This window comes from Chiloscyllium punctatum, chromosome 33, assembly GCF_047496795.1.
Source record: "Chiloscyllium punctatum isolate Juve2018m chromosome 33, sChiPun1.3, whole genome shotgun sequence".
In the NCBI taxonomy this organism is placed as follows: Eukaryota; Metazoa; Chordata; class Chondrichthyes; order Orectolobiformes; family Hemiscylliidae; genus Chiloscyllium; species Chiloscyllium punctatum.
Window position 1 is genome coordinate 24,632,620 of NC_092771.1, and position 20,345 is coordinate 24,652,964.

The 20,345-nt window shown below is 46.8% G+C and overlaps 1 protein-coding gene across 1 annotated transcript in view; it reads left to right on the top strand.

Annotated features, from left to right (window-relative positions):
* The window catches only part of LOC140458486 (semaphorin-7A-like), a 38,810-nt gene extending 28,583 nt beyond the window's left edge, over window positions 1–10,227 (top strand). The window contains exons 10-14 of the mRNA XM_072553151.1: window positions 1,685–1,880; window positions 4,815–4,930; window positions 5,058–5,218; window positions 6,134–6,189; window positions 7,647–10,227. Coding sequence (XP_072409252.1) covers window positions 1,685–1,880; window positions 4,815–4,930; window positions 5,058–5,218; window positions 6,134–6,189; window positions 7,647–8,005 — 888 coding nt within the window. The 3' untranslated portion in view covers window positions 8,006–10,227. The remainder of the gene's footprint in view (window positions 1–1,684; window positions 1,881–4,814; window positions 4,931–5,057; window positions 5,219–6,133; window positions 6,190–7,646) is intronic.
* Window positions 10,228–20,345: the final 10,118 nt, after the last annotated feature.

Below are 20,345 nucleotides of genomic sequence, written 5' to 3' on the forward strand. Positions count from 1 at the left end.
GTACAAATACCTCACTTTGAGAAATAACTCTCAGTTAAATCTGATATCCCAGAATTTACTGATGTAACAGGTCCTGGATACTGACCAAGACGGTGTGTTCAATACCGCAGGTCAGATGTTTGATTCTTCTGTTCCATCACAGACTCCAGAGGGTGATGTTCAGTGTGAATTACTGCTCCATCCAATCTCCACGTTCCTGAACTGATCAAATACAATCCTTTCCTGATTACTTTTCTTCTAAATTTAGTTTGACACGGTATTTAGGTACCGAGTTTCTTATCTCTTTTCTGATTGGTTGAATTCTTTGCCCCATGTGTTTATCTGGCTTCCGTTGAAATGCATCGAGGCTATTCATCTCCGCTATTCTTTATCCTACTCTCTGGCTAGAGAAACTTATTCTGAATTCTGGTTTGGGTTTACTTGTGATTGGTTCATAAATATACAATATTGTTCTCTTTGACATATTAGTGGCCAGCTTATATTTATGCCCCTAATTCTGCACTGCCCTGCACTTGGAAATATCTTCACTGTGTCTACTTTGTCAAACTCCTTCATAATTGTCTAGATCTCCATCAGGTTTCCCCGCACTCGTCATCATCTGGACAAAATCGCATGGAACTTTCAATCCATCCGCATAGGCTCAAACACTCAGTTCAGTTCTCAGTCATAAATCAGTAAAGACATGGCTTTCATTATAAAGGTTTATAAAATCATGATTTGGAGATGCCGGTGTTGGACTGGGGTGTACAAAGTTAAAAATCACAGGACAATCACCTGATGAAGGAGCGTCGCTCCGGAAGCTAGTGTGCTTCCAATTAAACCTGTTGGACTATAACCTGGTGTTGTGTGACTTTTAACTTTATAAAATCATGACGGGCATGAATAGGATAAATTGACAGCGCCTTTTCCCTGGGGTGGGGGAGTCCAGGACTAGAGGGCATAGGTTTAGGGTGAGAGGGGAAAGATATAAAAAGGATCTAAGAGGCAGCTTTTTTACACAGAGGGTGGTACGTGTATGGAATGAGCTGCCAGAGGAAGTGGCGGAGGCTGGTACCATTACAGCATTTAAAAGGCGTCTGGAATGGTATATGAATAGGAAGGGTTTAGAGGGATATGCGCCAAGTGCGGGCAAATGGGATAGGATTAGGATATCTGGTCGGCACAGACGAGTTGGACCAGAGATCTGTTTCCATGCTGTATGTATATATGGTTACTATCTATATCTCATTTTCATTCATCCTTTTTCAGATTGATCCTTGATTTTAATTCCTTTTCCCTACCATTTCGACATTTCATTTTCTCCCGGGACAAATCGATCCAAATGAGTTGTCGCCAAAAAAAAACAGATACCTTCAAACAAGTGGCTCAAGCTGTGGGTCATGACCCCCACTGTGATCATGCGCTGAGTAATGGGGGTGACAAGCTCCAAGGTACAATGGTGGCTGTGGGGTAGAGACTGAGATGGGATAGTCCTGGATTCACCTCTGACTGCAATCCCGCCTCCAACAATGGGAGATGATTTTGTTAGAAACTTTGGCTTTGAAAGTCATAGCTTATTGTCTTGCCTGTGTGTCTCTCTCAGGTCCCTCACACTGGGGAGGAGACCATATGGTGTTGAGGGAATCCAAAATGCATCTTGTTACTAGATAACTTACAGCCTTCAATTCTTCTCACATTGTTGCAGTGTGGGAGTAACACTCAAAGTCTGGAAAGTAAAGTACTGAGAATGGTGGAACACCATCCTGAAATGGAGAGTCCAATCCATCCCATCGGAAAAAGCCCCCTCATCTTCAAGAATAAGGATCATTTCAAGAAAATCGTCGTGGATTCCGTTGTTGGCTTCAGTGGAGCAGTGTTCTACGTCCTTTTCCTGGCCATGGGTAGGTCTTCCCACCAAACAGTTTGTTTAGATGAGAAAATACCTGATTTTACCGAAGCGTCATAGAGATGTACAGCATGGAAACATGCCTTATCTGGCCTTCGGTCCAACCAGTCCATGCCGACCAGATATCCAAACCCAATCTAGTCCCACCTGCCAGCACCCAGCCCATATCCCTCCAAACCCTTCCTATTCATATACCCAGCCAAATGCCTCTTAAACGTTGCAATTGTACCAGCCTCCACCACATCCTCTGGCAGCTCATTCCATACACGTACCCACCCTCTGCGTGAAAAAGTTGCCCCTTAGGTCTTTTCTATATCTTTCCCCTCTCACCCTAAACCTATGCCCTCTAGTTCTGGACTCCCCAATCCCAGGGAAGAGACTTTGTCTATTTATCCTATCCATGCCCCTCATAATTTTGTAAACCTCTATAAGGTCACCCCTCAGCCTCCAACACTCCAGGGAAAACAGCCCTAGCCTGTTCAGCCTCTCCCTACAGCTCAAATCCTCCAACTCTGACAACATCCTTGTAAATCTTTTCTGAATCCTTTCAGGTTTCACAACATCTTTCCGATTGGAAGGAGACCAGAATTGCACGCAATATTCCAACAGTGACCTAACCAATATCCTGTACAGCCGCAACATGACCTCCCAACTCCTGTACTCAATATTCTGACCAATAAAGGAAAGCATACCAAACGCCCCTTGTAAATAACTTGATACCCGACACATTGATTCTCATCTGTGCCAAAATAAAGCATAATGGGACACCCCACAGAATTACACAGCTCAGTCCCTCTCCTCTATCCAATTTATCCCACTCACTTGGTGTTGCCGGGGAACCGTTAACTTCATGTATTTATCCAATTCTCATTTGAATACGTGACTTTGAATCCACTTCCATCATCTCTTCAAATGGAGGCTTTCGACAGTGGGATAAAATTTCAGGTCTTTCCATGAGTGAATCTTTATGGCTGTAGGATCTTCCCATTCTATTTTGTTTCCTGAAGGTGGTATGGGTGGAAATACTCTCTGTTTGTGCCGCTGTGTTCATAGTTTTCCTTATCATTTCCTCTTGCTCCCTACTCCATATAATATACAAAGAGGAAGTGGTGGCCTTGTGGTAATGCCCTGGAGACAGGGAATCAAATCCCACACTTGATAGATCTGGAATATAGAACTAGTCTCAGTGATGGTGCCCACGAAGTTACCATCAGTTATACCTTTCGGAAGGAAATCTATCATCCTGACCTTATCTGGCCTACTTTTGCATCCAATGGCTAACCTCTGCAAGGGTTAAGCAAGGTCAGTTCAAATTGAGCAACAAATGCTGACTTGTCCGTGATGTCACATCCCATCAAAGAATACAAGTAAACCTCGTACAGAGCAGGGCTGATGGGCTGAATGGGCTACTTCTGATGTGACGTTCGATGGCTCTTTTGGAAAGTTTGGAACTGAGTAACTTTGAAAGGGGCTCTGCGTTGAGAAACCAAAATCGAACATCCATGTTACCCCAATGTAGGAGTCAACCAGTCAAAGACTGTTCATTGTGTAGCACTGTGCTAGGATGAGCAAGGAACGGACTTGCATTTATATAGCACCTTTACCCGCATCACAACGTCCTAAACCTTTTCCCAGCCAAGTGATTGGTTTTGAAGTGAAGCTGTGGTTAATTACGCAGCGACTGCAGCCAGTTCGTAAACAGAGTTCCAATTGGCATCAATGAGATGAATGACCACATTTTCATATTTAGTTGTTGATCAAGAGAGAGAAAAATGTTGTCCAGGACCATTGGGAGAATCCCTTTCTCAACATCTGGCAGTATTGGCTGTCAGATATCGTTTTTACTCAGTTTTCCTATGCCAGTGATGTCAGTCTGCCAGTGTATAGAATATCACTGTGAATTCACCCTTGCTTCAGGGATGTTAAGTCCACCCCAACATTAGACCTGAATTCTGTTCTCTGTTCAACTCTCTGGCAGATTGCTGTTTTGTGAAGGATATTATTGATCTAGAAGTGACACGGTAATACTTCTGTGTCTCAATGGCACATTGCCTTACAAATTGTGATCGAACACTGGAGGAAAATACAAATAAGCAGAACTTGATATCTCTCCAGTAGAATAATGATCCAAAGAATAATGTGGGCGGCACGGTGGCACAGTGGTTAGCACTGCTGCCTCACAGCGCCTGAGACCCGGGTTCAATTCCCGCCTCAGGCGACTGACTGTGTGGAGTTTGCACGTTCTCCCCGTGTCTGCGTGGGTTTCCTCCGGGTGCTCCGGTTTCCTCCCACACTCCAAAGATGTGCAGGTCAGGTGAATTGGCCATGCTAAATTGCCCATAGTGTTAGGTAAGGGGTAAATGTAGATGTAGGGGTATGGGTGGGTTACGCTTCGGCGGGGCGGTGTGGACTTGTTGGGCCGAAGGGCCTGTTTCCACACTGTAAGTAATCTAATCTAATGCCCAGAATGCATCAGGATTTGACAGGAATTTGCTATCTGACCTCGAGTGAATGTAAATTTGACGAAAAGAAAGCTTTTTTTTTTCTGGTATAAGTGAACTCAAAACCCAGTAAAATGACAGAATGAACTTCATGGGATGAATGGCCTTACATTTTATTTCTAGTTTTGTCAGTCAATGAAAGATTGATTAAATTTCTGTTGTGTGTTGAATGTAAAATTGGGCATGGTGGCATTTGTTTCGATGTTAAACCAAGGCCCCAAGTGGCCCAGGATGAGTTAAAGACCCCACGATTACTATTGGCTCCATTGAGATCATGTGACTTAGCTTTTCATATTAAACTTGTTTTCTCACACGGGGGCTTTTGATCATTCTAGAGACTTCCGCTGACAGATGTCCAATCATGAGGAATGTGAATTCGCCGGTTTTTGACATTATTGAAACGCTGAGTCTCGCTTTTCTCCCCGCAGGAGATGGTAAAATCCAGAAGGTTCTGGAAATCGGACAGTCAGTCTTCATCATTTCAGAACTTGCGATTCTAAAGGAGCCAGGACCAATCTCATCAATGTCCCTGGACTCTGAAGCTGTAAGTACAAAGGTCAAGGGGTCATCCACCTGACCTGAAAATGAAAACCTGGACAAGGATTTTTTTTTTCTCTCTGCTTTAAGGAAAAACGGCAGTCAAACATTTTTTTTTTAACTTGATTTTCTAGAAACTTCTGTACATTACCACTGCTAAAGAGGTCTTTCGGTTCTCACTGAGGCAGTGTGAAAAATATAATGAAAGCTGTGAAAGCTGCGTTATGGCCAGGGACCCTTACTGTGCTTGGGATGCCAGAGAGAAGAATTGTGTCCCTGTCACATCTCACTTCAGGTACGTATGGGGAACCATTTTCCATATTTCAAACCCCTTTTCATTATTTTTTCCAAAGCCCATCTTCTGCTCTCCCATGGGAAACTAATCGAGGCTGACAATTCAGTGTAGCCCTCAAGCCCTCGGGGTTACCTCCATTATGGTGTGACCTTAAACTGAACTCCTTGCTGTCTCCTCAGGGGGATGTAGAAGATCCTGTGACATTGTTTTGATGACACATGGGATGTGGGTCTCTCCCATCACCAATACTTGCCCCTCAGACAAAGTCACTGAAGTCAGCTTACCAGCTCGACATTTCACTGCTGCTGGTGGGAGCTTGCTGTGCACAGGCCAGCTGCCACACTTCCTACATTAGGAAGATGACAACACTTTCAAAAGTACTTCACTGGCTACAAAATGTTTTAAGATGTTCTACAGTTATCCATAAATGGCTGTTACAGTGCCCAGTACAATCGTTCCGCAGCCCCCAGTGCAATACCCATTAAACATCCTTTAGAATGTGCAGGAGAATGCTAGTTACCCAGTAGCACCCATGTTACCCAGTGTAGTGTCCATTGTTTAGTTGAATCCCCATTACCCAGTACAATTCCCATTAAACGGCACCAATCTGGGTTTGAGAGTGCACTGGAAGCCAGTGGAGATCACTGGGCACTGGAACGATCGGTGAAGAGTACTCCGAGTCAGGACATGGGCAGCAGAATCTCCCTCGTCCCGAAAATATTTTGTAAACCAAGACATGTAAGAGGCAACTGGAAAAGCACTGATTTTCTTTTGAAATGAAGGCGAACGGTGCCCTGCTGATAATCTCCCTTTGGAATGTGAAGGCTGTGAAAGCATTAATGTCCTGTGACTAACCTCACAGAGGGGAGAACTGTAGCACGCAGACTTACCTCAGCATTGTATTTATTTTCACAGCTACCTTATCCAAGACCCTGAAAATGGTGATCTCAAGAAATGCCCTTCAGAAAGAGGTGAGATTCCGCTGAGAGAGAGTACAGCGATTCTCGCTCTTATTGATCTGGCCACAGAATCAGTGCCTCAGTTCATTTCAAAGTTATCGCTCACAACAGCACAGCAGTGATGAAGGTCACTTGTTACAATGAGTGGATGATTTCACTGAGCAGCTCAATCACAAGAGACACAAAATAATCAGAAACGTTTCTGACTAAAACTGCAACCGCTTCCAAAAGATATTGTAATCACTTTGCATTTTAACATTCCAAACTGTTACATTTGTTTGAAGTTTTGAAGTGGCATCCAACGCTTTTGAAATGCTTGGGTTCTCCCACTGCCCTGCACTGTCCCCTGGGCTCAGAAAGCTCCTCAGCTTCAAACTGTTCTGCGATGATGAAGAGTCACCTCAACTCGAAACATTAGCTTGCTCTCTCTCTCCATGGATGCTGCCTGACCTGCAGAGGTCTCCAAACCTTTTTTTTATTTTCTGTTCTGCGATGACCTTTGCTTCAGTCACCCGTTTGTAAAACATCCCATACACCGTCAAGTCTCTGTGCAAACTGAGCTGCACATGCTGCTGGGGGGGTGAGGGAAACTAATTTGACTTAACCTGTCACTGACGGAGTCCTTGAGGTCACCGATAGAAATCTGCTCCTTCAGTGGACAGTAAATTCGGGAAAGGTGACAAATTGAACTTCCACCCAGTCACGTAGGTCCCCCACCAGATAGAAATGTGAAATTGACCCCTACTTCGGAGGGGATTGTAACTGGGGGGGGGGGTGGGCTTCTGTGAAGGGCTGGAGCTGCATGATTTATTTACACTGTTTCCCACAGACCAACGTGGTGGAGGGGGAGAGGGGGATATGTTGGTGTTGGGGATGGAGGGAACAGCATCTGGCTGGTTAAACCTGTGTGAATTAGCAGCAACAAACTGGAGCTAGGCTGATCGGGATTGTTCCCCAGTGGGAATGGGAATGTCACAGTGTTGGGAATGGAATATTCAGTGCAGCATCAGGACAATGCAGCCAGCACGATGGTTTGATCAGTAATGGGTAGATCACTGACCTATAGGGGCAGCAGGGTGTACCAGCGACAAGATGCACTGCAGCAACTCAACAAGACTCTTAGACAGCACCTTCCAAACCCGTGAACTGTACCACCCGCAAGGGCGAGGGAACAGACACATGGGAAGACCACTTTGCAAGTTCCCCTTCAAAGGTCATTGCAGAACAGTTTGAAGCTGAGGAGCATTCTGCGCCCGGGGACAGTGTGGTGCAGTGGGATCAGTTTGGATTGTTCTGTCAAAGAGATTAATGCTATCAAGGATAAAGGCTCAGATCCTTTGGTGATCTGAATGTTTATGGCTCTTTTGAGGTGTCTGAATTGTCAGATCTCAAGTATTCTCATACCAGAGACTCTGAAGGCAGCTTTCATACGATGAAGTGCTAATGGTTTTGGTTTCTTTTATTCCTAGTTGCGTTTTACCATTCCTCACAGGGCACGAGTCAAGATCCGAATCACATTTTCGTCCTGGAGGGACGTGGCTCAGTTTACCTTTCATGCCCTAAGCAATCCCAACATGCAGATTACTCCTGGAAGACGCAGAACCACACAATGGACTGTTCTTCAAATGAAGATGAATGCCTTTTCTTCATAAGCAACCTTGCAGAACATAGAGGTAGCTCATACCAATGTGTTTCAAATGAAAGGGGACATGAACAGTTTCACACGTTGTATTTGATTAAGGGCAGTGGGTCTTTGATGTACTTGACCAGATACAGTATTGCTGTCTACTGTTTTTTCATGACCACTGTGGCTCTGCTTTTGCACTGAGTTTGAGCAATGTCTCTGTCTCTTGTCCTCTTGTCGCAGAGATTGGAAACAACTTGTTTGTGCTTTTAGTCTGGATTGTTGCTGGGATATATTGAGGGTAAACTCACTGAAATATTCTGAATAGCCCTACCTCAATGGCCAAGCGACATGTCAAAGGAAGGTCGAAGGTCAAATTAACTGTATTGTTACCTATTTGAGAATTGCAATTTAACCGTTGCATTCATCACCGCAACAAACATTACGTTCATCCATAGATTTACAAACATTTGCAGATTTTACAGCTCAAACCTTTACAGGGCTTTACAGAACTTCTTCATTTCTGTGGCGTGGTTGGAACTCCATTGGAATGTTGAGCATGGACACTGAACCAACAACAGAGGGAGAAAAGTAAGAAAGGTAATGCTGATAGGTCAGATGCTGAAGCATAGGAGGAAACCTGCAATGCTGGAGAGCCATCACTCCCAGTGGATGCACACACCCCCCAGTCACACAGACTGCAGCAGTTTGAGACGGCAGCTCACTGTCCCCTTCTCGGGGGCAATTATGGTTGGATAATAAACGCTGACCCAGCTGGAGACACACGCAGTCCATAAAATGGAGAGGAGAGGTCAGGCTCTACTGTGATGCACCCACAGTTTAATAGTTACTGCAGCTAAAGGATTGTGTGAGCGTCATATCTGTCTCTTTTGTTTTTGAGCTGGCTGCTTTCGGAAAAGGAGAGAAAATTTGGGAGAACTCACTGCAAGACAACAGAGACTGTGTAACAATGCTGAAATGTGGTGGTATCCACATTGGAGTGACTGTTGATAACCCAGTGCAGCAGCACAGGAGTTGCTGTGATGTTCCTATGACATCCTGAAACAGTCCAGTTTAAATCCCCCCCCCCCCCATTAAAAGTTGGCTCTGAGAACCACTCGTTGAAGAAGCTTGACATGGGAACAAAGATTCTCAGCCACATGAGCCCACGTCCCATTCTGCTATCACTCGGAGAAATACTGTGTCAGTGTGATTGTTAGGTTTGGTGCATAAGCTGGAAGTGAAACTTCAAGTGACTCGGTGGAGCCTGATTAGACTTGTGCAATGTGAACTGTTTCTGGCTTTGTGTCTGGGTTGTGACCGAGTAAACAGATCACAAAGCTACGGGGCAGTCTGTCTTTGTGCAGTTCCCAGCATTAATCATGGCAGAGGCTCCCAAGTGCTTACAAAGATGGATTGTGATTTTGAGGTGACACCGAACCTTCTCGAGCTGAGTGGTAAGTGTTAGCCACCCACTGCCCATGACGACAGCGACGGGACTCAACCACCGCAATTGGATAAGAAGCCTCATTCTTGTGAACGTCCATTTCAACTTTACGCTTGAAACTTTGTGTGATTTAGTTCTTTGCTCACCTTATGAGAAACAACAGAGATTGCTTGGTATTGTAACCGATGTGCTTTTTGCAGAAACAAGCCATTCATATCCAGGCTGCAAGTACAGAGCTGAATGCAAGTGCAGTCATTTTAACCAGTGTCCTGGTTAACAAAGGCATCCATTGTCACTGAACTAGTTAAGTGCATCAACTCTACTTCACTGACCTAGTAGCAATACTGAAAGTCCTAGATCTTCTTTCACTTTGAGTGCATACAACTGCAGTGAGGGAAGCCACTTTTTAAACTCACAACTAGAGTTATTTTACAACAACAACTTGCATTTGCCCAGCCCCCTTCAAGATAGCAAAACTTCAGCAGACACGGATAAGACTATTTTGGTTGAGGAATACGGTCAGGTTGGATTAGTTGGACCAAAGGGTCTGTTTCCTGGCTGTATGACTCCATAAACTGTATTGTCTCACCAAACACTGAGGACCTTCGTCCTTATGTCTCTTTCTGTATAACTTTGATAAAACGTTTGGGAAAATTCAAAGTTACTTTTCCTTAACACAATGGATTTTTAAAAATGTTAAGTAATAATCTATGCAGTTTCCCTTAAATGTGCATTTAAAGACAGGGTTTTACATTTCTAACAGAGTATTGCTGAAGACAAGTCATAGTCTGTTGCTGCAATGTGTCTGGCTCTGATCAGGACAATTTGCAAGAGTTGCAAAATGAAGAGCAACAGCATTTCTATTTTGTACAGTTACAGAAATTTATGTAGCACAACGATCGTGATTGTGAAATTTGCCATTCTTGTCTTGGTTCTGTTAAATACAAGATGAAAAGCTTTAAAAAATTTTTTTTAAGAATTCTGTCGCACCAAGTGACCTTGGCCGACAGAGAGCTGTTTCACTTGGTGAGAGAATTTCATACACTGTTGTACTAAAGAGGCAAACCAGGGAATGGCCGATCCCAGTTAGCCTGTCGTCTATGTTTGGCAAATTCCGTAAATTAGATTAGATTACAGTGTGGAAACAGGCCCTTCGGCCCAACAAGTCCACACCAACCCGCCGAAGTGCAACCCACCCATACCCCTACATTTACCCCTTACCTAACACTACGGGCAATTTAGCACGGCCAATTCACCTAACCTGCACATCTTTGGACTGTGGGAGGAAACCGGAGCACCCGGAGGAAACCCCCGCAGACACGGGGAGAATGTGCAAACTCCACACAGTCAGTCGCCTGAGGCGGGAATTGAACCCAGGTCTCTGGTGCTGTGAGGCAGCAGTGCTCACCACTGTGCCACCATGTTTTTCAGTGGATCACAGAGTGCCAGCGTGGATTCGTAAAGGATCCATCATGCTTCAGAAGTAAGAGCAGGAGTTGGCTATTCAGACCCTGAAACCTCCCTGCTGTCCAAGGATATCACAGCTGATGCATTATGAACCTTTTTTGAAGAGGTAACCAAGGTCATGAACAGGGGCTCGTCCATACAAACCAAAGCATAAATTGCCGGAGAACGTCAGCAGGATAAGCAGCATCTGTGGAGAGACAACAGGGTGTACATTGACTCTAGTCACCCTCCTTCTGAATAGTTCTGAAGAAGACTCACTGGGCTTGACATGCTAATTCTGAAATTATCTGTTTTTCTCTCCTCACTTTTTAAATAACGGGGTTACGTTTGCCATCCTCAATCTGTTGCAACTGCTCTGGAGTCTATAGAATTTTTGGTAGGTGACCACCAATGCATCCAATATTTCCAGAGCCATTTCCTTTAATACTTTGGGGATGTAGATTACCAGGCCCTTGTGATTTGTCAGCATTTAATCCTATTCATTCAAACAGCACTATTTTCTTATAAAACATAGAATCATGCAATATAGGTGCAGGAGGATCCTATCCAGCAATATGACCATTCGTGTACCCTGTTCCAGCTTTCTCCCCGTACCTTTTGACCGCTAACTCTTTCTTGAAAACATTCAATGCTTTTACCTCGACCCCTTTCAGTGGCAGAAAATCCCACAGGCTCACCATTGAAGAAATTTCTCTTCACCTCAGTCTAAAATGGCTTATCCCGTACCCTTAGTCTGTGACCCTGTTAATACTATTTCCTTCCTGTCCACTGTCTCACTAGACACTTGGTTCCTTTACACTTCTGGCAGAATCTGTCAGATCCGTGCAAGCTAACAGCTGTCAGTTGGTATTGAAGAACTATTAACTGGAATTCTAAGTCGTTACAATTGCCATTAATTAGTGCGAAATGTGATATCACGGCACAAGTATTTGCAGGATCAGCATCACTTGGTTTCCTTCTGATGCCCTCACTGTGGTAAGGGGGTTTCTGACTAACTTGGGGCATTAACAGGCAGGGGCTTCTCTTTTTAAATACAAATGGACAGCAGGATGGGAGTGTGGGAAGTCACCGAGAGAGACACTGAGTGGGGAGCAGCAAGACGGAATGGAAGAGAAACACAGATGGGCCAATGGGCTGAGAAGTGGCAGATGGAGTTTAATTTAGATAAATGCGAGGTGCTGCATTTTGGGAAAGCAAATCTTAGCAGGACTTATACACTTAATGTTAAGGTCCTAGGGAGTGTTGCTGAACAAAGAGACCTTGGAGTGCAGGTTCATAGCTCCTTGAAAGTGGAGTCGCAGGTAGATAGGAGCAGGAGAGTCAACATTTCGAGCATACGCCCTTCATCAGGAATTCCCTGAAACGTCGACTTTCCTGCTCCTCGGATGCTGCCTGACTGGCTGTGCTTTTCCAGCGCCACACCTTTCAACTCTGACTCTCCAGCATCTGCAGCCCTCACTTCCTCCTGTCTATCACCCACCAACCGGATTCGTCTATCCCATCGACCAATCAGGTCGTACCCTCCACCCGTGTTCACCTATCACTGCCTCACCCCTTCGCTCCTCTCCCCACTCAAATACCTCCCCCATCCCCCCACCCCCACCCCTTTATCTGCAGCTTCCCCCACACCCACCCCCAGTCTTGAAGAACAGTTACACCCGAAACGTTGACCTCTCCACCTCCTGATGCTGCCTGGCTTGGTGTGTTCTTCCAGCCTCCTGCCTGTCTACAATGTAACACCTTTATTTCAAAATGAAATGAAAGAAGACAACAGGTAACTATAGATCAGCAAAGTTTAATGTTTGTTACTGTAAAAATATGAGGGACGATTATAAAGGATGAAATTGCAAAATAGAAATACATAACGTTATTAGAGTCGGAACAGGCCATAAAGGAAAATGAGGCCTGACACATATACGAGAATTTTTTGAGGAAGCAACTGATAGATTGATTTATTGTCACGTGTACAGTGAAAAACTTTGTATTAACGAGCAGTACAGGCATTCCCTGATTGGAGCTGTTCATCTGGTCCAATCAGGGAGCCTTGGCTGACGCACAGTTCACTCTGAGAGTCGGTTTTGAGGGAGCTGGATCAGGGTCAAGGATTCTCCAGGTGTAAATAAAGGATGCCCTGGCCTCTGAGGAGTTATTTGAATATATATTGTAAAAGACGGTGGCTCCAGCACTGATCCCTGTGACATTCCTTTAGCTGTAGGTTGTCATTCTCAAACTGCCTCCCTTACCCCAACCTTCTATCAGTTAGCCAGCTAATATACTACTATCCATGCTACTATACTACGATCAACACCCCCCGGCTCTTATTTTAAGTAGCTTCGTGTCTGGTACCTCTTTACTGTCTGAAAATTCAAATATATTACAACAACTGGTTTCCCTTTATCTGTCCTGCTTAGCTTTCTGACCCACAGAAACTGTACCTCCTCCACAATAGCACTAAACACTGCAGCCTCCCCCCACCCACAAGGATGCATTATCAGCCCCTACTGTACTCCCTGTACACCCATTACTGTGTTAAAAAGGTAAAAACAATGACTGCAGATGCTGGAACCCAGATTCTGGATTAGTGGTGCTGGAAGAGCACAGCAGTTCAGGCAGCATCCAAGGAGCTTCGAAATCGCCGTTTCGGGCAAAAGGCTATCATCAGGAATAAAGGCAGTGAGCCTGAAATGTGGAGAGATAAGCTAGAGGAGGGTGGGGGTGGGGAGAAAGTAGCATAGAGTACAATGGGTGAGTGGGGGAGGGGATGAAGGTGATAGGTCAGGGAGGAGAGGGTGGAGTGGATAGGTGGAAAAGGAGATAGGCAGGTAGGACAAGTCATGGGGACAGTGCTGAGCTGGAAGTTTGGAACTAGGGTGAGGTGGGGGAAGGGGAAATGAGGAAACTGTTGAAGTCCACATTGATGCCCTGGGGTTGAAGTGTTCCGAGGCGGAAGATGAGGCGTTCTTCCTCCAGGCGTCTGGTGGTGAGGGAGCGGCGGTGAAGGAGGCCCAGGACCTCCATGTCCTCGGCAGAGTGGGAGGGGGAGTTGAGATGTTCGGGCTAAAGGGGTCAAAGGGTATGAGGAGAAAGTGGGAACAGGTTACTGAATTGGATGATCACCCAAGATCATATTTTGAATGAATGAATGATTTTATTGTCACATATATCCAACGCCATTTTGAGTTACAAAAGGGATAAAAAGATATTACTTAAATAAGAGTTCACCATCTGTTCAAATTGCATCTCAAGCACAGCTACAGGGTTTCTGCATGGTCTCTGCAAGGTGTTCCAGGACTCAAAGATTCCCTGCTCTAGACCAGCAATGACAGGAGACCCAGGAGACCCTGGCTCTGCAGCTGCTGCTGCCTCTCCAACCCAGTCAAGAGTCCCCACTCCAGGCACTGCCACAGCCTGGAGTCACCATCTGGATATCGCCTCAGCCAAGTGTCCAGGCTCCGGGCCTACCACTCTGGGGTCTGCCGCTGTCACCAGGAATCCCAATCCACGCCACCGATGGTGCACCCGCTCCCCCCGACAACAATGCTCAGGCCTTGAAAACGAACAGACTCATGTGCATATGTGACCAGCTTGAACGGGCCTCGGGGGCCAAGGTAAACCGAGGCAAGAGCGAAGCCATGCTCTTCGGGAACTGGGCCGACCAATCCTCCATCCCCTTCACCATCAGGACCGACCACCTGAAGGTGCTGGGTATTTGGTTCGGGGGTGGGGGGGGGTGTGGCTGGAGCATGCGCCAAGTCTTGGGAAGAGCATATCAGCAAAGTGAGGCAGAAACTGGGCAGATGGAAGCTACGGTCGCTCTCCATCGCGGGGAAAAACCTGATCATCAGGTGTGAGGCACTGTCATTGCTATTATGCGAGGCTCTGGCCTATTCCCAGAACCTGTGCCGCTGCAGTCACCTGGGCCATCTTTCAAATTATATGGAGATCTAGGATGGACCGGGTCCGAAGGGACTCAATGTATAAAGATCTGGGCAACGGGGGAGAAAACACACCCAATGCCACCCTCACCCTGACGGCCACCTTTGTGTGTGGCTGCATCAAGCTGTGCGTGGATCCCCGGTACGCAAACACCAAGTGTCACTACGTACTGAGGTTCTACCTGTCCCCGGTGTTGCGAAGGATGGGCCTGGCCTCGCTGCCGCGGAACGCTCCGAGTAGTTGGAACGTTCCGTATCACCTGTCCTTCGTGGAGAAATTTATGAGGAAAAACACCTTTGACCACAAGTCCATCAGGAAGTGGTCAGCACGTAGCGTCCTTGAGACCCTTCGGGAAAAGGAGAGGGCGGATCCTGTCGAGCGGTTCCCTGAGCAGACTGTCAGAGCCATTTGGCAGAATGCCTCATCGCCAGAACTTTCCAACAAGCACCAAGACGTGGCTTGGCTGGTGGTGAGAAGGGCTCTGCCCGTGAGATCCTTTATGCACGCCCGGACTCTCAGCTGCACCACACATTGCCCTCGAAGTGGCTGCGGGGAGGTGGCGGGGAGGGGGGGGGAATGGAAAACGAGACTGTCACACACCTCCATCTGGAATGTGCCTATGCAGAAGAAGTCTGGAGAGGAATGCAGTGGTGTTTATCGAGGTTCGTCCCGAGCAGCGCCGTGACGCGGGACTCCGTGCTCTATGGTCTGTTCCCCAGGACGCACACCAGACAAACATCAACTGTGCCTGGAGGATCATCAACTCTGTGAAGGACGCTCTCTGGGCAGTCTGAAACCTGTTGATCTTCCGGCTGAAGGCGTTGACCCCAACTGAGTGTTGCAGTCTGGCACATTCCAAGGTCCAGGACTATGTGTTGAGGGACGCACTGAAGCTTGGGGCAGCTGCCGCCAAGGTGCGTTGGGGAAAGACCACCGTGTAACATCTGCCTGCCTAAGAAGAACAAGGGGCCCACGCAGTCATTTGGGCTCTGCTGATGCCTCAGCTAAATATATGGACATATGATTGATAAACGTATAGACCTGTATATAAAAATGATAAATTCTGATCTCTGTATGTAAATGTATGGCATGACCAACTGTACAGACCATCAAATTATTTTATGAATAAAGTATACTTTTGAAATAAAATGAAAATCAAAACGATGACCTCAAAACAAAAATGATGACCTCATGTGGGGAAATATATGGTGACATCTTGAAAGATGTCTATATTATAGATGAGGAAGTGCTGGGTGTCTTAAAATGCATAAAGGTGGATAATTCCCCAGGACCTGATCAGGTGTACACTAGAACTCTGTGGGAAGCTAGGGAAGTGATTGCTGGGCCTCTTGCTGAGATATTTGTATCTTCTACAGTTACAGGTGAGGTGCCAGAAGACTGGAGGTTAGCAAACGTGGTGCCACTGTTTAAAAAAAAGGTGGTAAGGAAAAGCCAGGGAACTATAGACCAGTGAGCCTGAGGTCAGTGGTGGGCAAGTTGTTGGAGGGAATCCTGAGGGACAGGATGTACATGTATTTGAAAGGCAAGGACTGATTAGGGATCGTCAACATGGCTTTGTGCGTGGGAAATCATGTCTCACAAACTTGATTGAGTTTTTTGAAGAAGTAACAAAGAGGATTGATGAGGGCAGAGCAGTTAATGTGATCTATATGGACTTCAGCAAGGCGTTCGACAAGGTTCCCCATGGGAGACTGATTAGCAAGGTTAGATCTCATGGAATACAGGGAGAACTAACCATTTGGATACAGAACTGGCTCAAAGGTAGAAGACAGAGGGTGGTGATGGAGGGTTGTTTTTCAGACTGGAGGCCTGTGACCAGTGGAGTGCCACAAGGATCGGTGCTGGGTCCTCTACATTTTGTCACATACATAAATGATTCGGATGTGATCATAAGAGGTACAGTTAGTAAGTTTGCAGATGACACCAAAATTAGAGGTGTGGTGGACAGCGAAGAGGGTTACCTCAGATTACCACAGGATCTGGGCCAATGGGCTGAGAAGTGACAGATGGAGTTATTCAGGTAAATGCGAGGTGCTGCATTTTGGGAAAGCAAACCTTAGCAGGACTCATACACTTAATGGTAAGGTCCAAGGGAGTGTTGCTGAACAAAGAGACCTTGGAGTACAGGCTTTTAGTTCCTTGAAAGTGGAGTTGTAGGTAGATAGGATAGTGAAGAAGGCGTTTGGTATGCTTTCCTTTATTGGTCAGAGTATTGAGTACAGGAGTTGGGAGGTCATGTTGCGGCTGTACAGGACATTGGTTAGCCCACTGTTGGAATATTGCGTGCAATTCTGGTCTCCTTCCTATCGGAAAGATATTGTGAAACTTGAAAGGGTTCAGAAATGATTTACAAGAATGTTGCCAGGGTTGGAGGATTTGAGCTATAGGGAGAGGGTGAACAGGCTGGGGCTGTTTTCCCTGGAGCGTAGGAGGCTGAGGGGTGACCTTATAGAGGTTTATAAAATTATGAGGGGCATGGATAAGGTAAATACACAAGGTCTTTTCCCAAGGGTGGGGGAGTCCAAAACTAGAGGGCATAGGTTTAGGGTGAGAGGGGAAAGATATAAAAGAAACCTAAGGGGCAACTTTTTCATGCAGAGGGTGGTACGTGTATGGAATGAGCTGCCAGAGGATGTGGTGGAGGCTGGTACAATTGCAACATTTAAGAGGCATTTGGATGGGTATATGAATAGGAAGGGTTTGGAGGGATATGGGCTGGGTGCTGGCAGGTGGGACTAGATTGGGTTGGGATATCTGGTCAATATGGACAAGTTGGACTCAACTTGCAATCAGCAGCAGATTCAGAGACCAGGAGCACATGCTGGCCTCCTGCCCACTGTGGATGATAGGCCCCCCAGCATCATTTGGTCCACGCTTTGACCCTTGCCCCTTCCCATTGCTCACAACAGTGTGATCAGGTCCCCTTGTGTCCTCAGTTTTCCCTCCCACCAGCCTCCGCATTCAAGGGATCATTCTCCACCATTTCAGACAACTCCAGTGGAATACCATCACCAAACACACCTTCGCCTCACTCCCCTATCATAGGGATTGTTCTATCTGGGGCACCATAGACCATTCCACAACCACCAACTCCACGCCCCCCTCCCCACCCACCTCCCCACCCACCTTCCCATTGCACCTTCCCATTGCACCACAGAAAATGCAACACCTGTCCCTTCCCCTCCTCCCTGCTCACCATCCAAGGGCCCTGAACTGTCTTTCCAGGTGAAGCGGCATTCCCCCTGTATCTCCTCCAATATGATCCATTGCATTCACTGCACCCAATGTGGTCTACTCTACATTGGAGAAACCAAATGCAGATTGGTTGACTGCTTTGCACAACACCTCTGGTCTATGGACCCTGACCTTCCCACATCTGGTCATTTTAACACAGCATCCTGGTCACATGCCCACTTGTCTGTCCTTGGCGTGCTGCAGTGGGTCACAGAGCAAACTGGAAGAACAACACCTCATCGTCAGATTAAGTAGCTTACAACCTTCTGGACTGCATATTGAGTTCAGCGCCTTCAAGTTGTGTATCCACTCCCTTCAGTTTCACTGGTTGCATTCTCTGCCATCAGGAACATCTTCTCCACCCACTCCACCCGACCATTATGCGAGGAGAAAGTGAGGACTGCAGATACTGGAGATCAGAGCTGAAAAATGTGTTGCTGGAAAAGCGCAGCAGGTCAAGGCAGCATCCAAGGAACAGGAGAATCGACGTTTCGGGCGTGAGCCCTTCTTCAGGATTCATTCCTGAAGAAGGGCCCACCATTATGCTGTCATGTGTCCCAAAATACAACACTCAAAAAAGTATTTTGTTGGCTATAAAGGTGCTTCAGGGTGTGCTGAAGCAGAGAAAGGTGCTACGTAAATGCAAATCCATTTCACAATGGTGCAGCTGTGCCCTCTGCTGGTAACAAATATTGGAGCTGGATCCGATGGAGACAGGAGACGTTGCTGCTGTTTTACAGCCATCCTGCTCTCTGCTGGTTGTAGTCAGTATCACAAGCACCACAAACAAATTTCAATTAACTCAGATTTCACTCATCTTTGGGTTTGACATAAGTGTACTGCCCCTGATCACAGTGATTCTCCATCCACAGCAAGACTAGTCCATCTTACTAAAAGCAGCAACAAAAACAGATGTTTAAGTAAACTGCCCATCGCCCTGCGATTTACATTTTGGAATGAATTCCGCACCTGCTCAAATGTGGCCCATTTCCCGAACAGGCCCTAGGATGTGTGTGTATGTGACACTAATGGGCAGGGGGCTATGGGCTGCAGAAGAGGAACTTACCCCCTCCGAAAGTATGTGGATCCAGTTGCCTCAAGCCCCACACAGCTCAGGGTGCGACCCTGTCCACAGCGAAGGGTTAATGAAAGTGGAGGGAGTGCGTCCTGCTCCACTTACTCCATCAGCTGCTACCCCCCTCGCTATTGGTCTCAAAGTACCTCCCCATCCAGGATCATGGACAAAACTGGGACTTTGTTGCCTAGCTTCATTGCTATAGCCACCCGATAGGTGTGTGGTGGCATGTGTAGGGTGTCTGTGAGTATGTAAGTGGGGGTATGTGGGGGGAGTGGTGTGTATGGGTGTGTGTGTGTGTGTGGTTTGTTGTATGGGTGTTTATGTGGGGGTATGTGGGGGAGTGGTGTGTATGGGTGTGTGTGTGTGTGGTTGGTTGTGTGGGTGTTTATGTAGGGGTGTGTGGGGGGAGTGGTGTGTATGGGTGTGTGTGTGTGTGGTTTGTTGTATGGGTGTTTATGTAGGGGTGTGTGGGGGGAGTGGTGTGTATGGGTGTGTGTGTGTGGTTTGTTGTGTGGGTGTTTATGTGGGGGTATGTGGGGGGAGTGGTGCGTATGGGTGTGTGTGTGTGTGTGGTTGGTTGTGTGGGTGTTTATGTAGGGGTGTGTGGGGGGAGTGGTGTGTATGGGTGTGTGTGTGGTTTGTTGTGTGGGTGTTTATGTGGGGGTATGTGGGGGGAGTGGTGTGTGTGTGTGTGTGGTTGGTTGTGTGGGTGTTTATGTAGGGGTGTGTGGGGGGAGTGGTATGTATCAGTGTGTGTGTGTGGCTGGTTGTGTGGGTGTGTATGTGGGGGTGTGTATGTGGTAGCATGTTTATGATTATGTGGGTGTATGGGGTGTGTGTCAGGTGTGTAAGTGATGGTGTGTGTGGGGTGTTTGTGGGTGTGTATGTCTGGGTGTGTGAGAATGTGTGTATGCGCTGATATGTGTGGGAGTGTATATGTGGTGGTGTGTGTCAGTGTCTTTGTGGGTGTGTCTGTGGGGTATGCATGTGTGTGGGGGGGGAATGTGCATGGGGTATGTGTGTGGGTCTGTGTAGAGTGTGGGTGTGGGTGTGTATGTGGGAGGCGTGGGAGTGTGTACGTGGGTGTTTATGTGGGGGTGTCTGTGGGGTGTGTGGGGTCTGTATGGGTGTGTATGTGGGGTACGTGACAGTGGTGTGTTGGTTGTGTTTGGGTGTGTGTGGGGGGTGTGCGGATGTGTGTGGGGTCTGTATGGGGGTTGTGTGTGTGTGTGAATGTGTGTGTGTGAGGGGAGTGTGTATATTGGTGTGCATGTGTGGTGGTTGTGAGTCTGTGTGTGGGTGTGTGTGAGGTGTGTGGGTGTGTATGTGGGGTTGTATGAGGGGGTTGTGTGGTTGTGTAT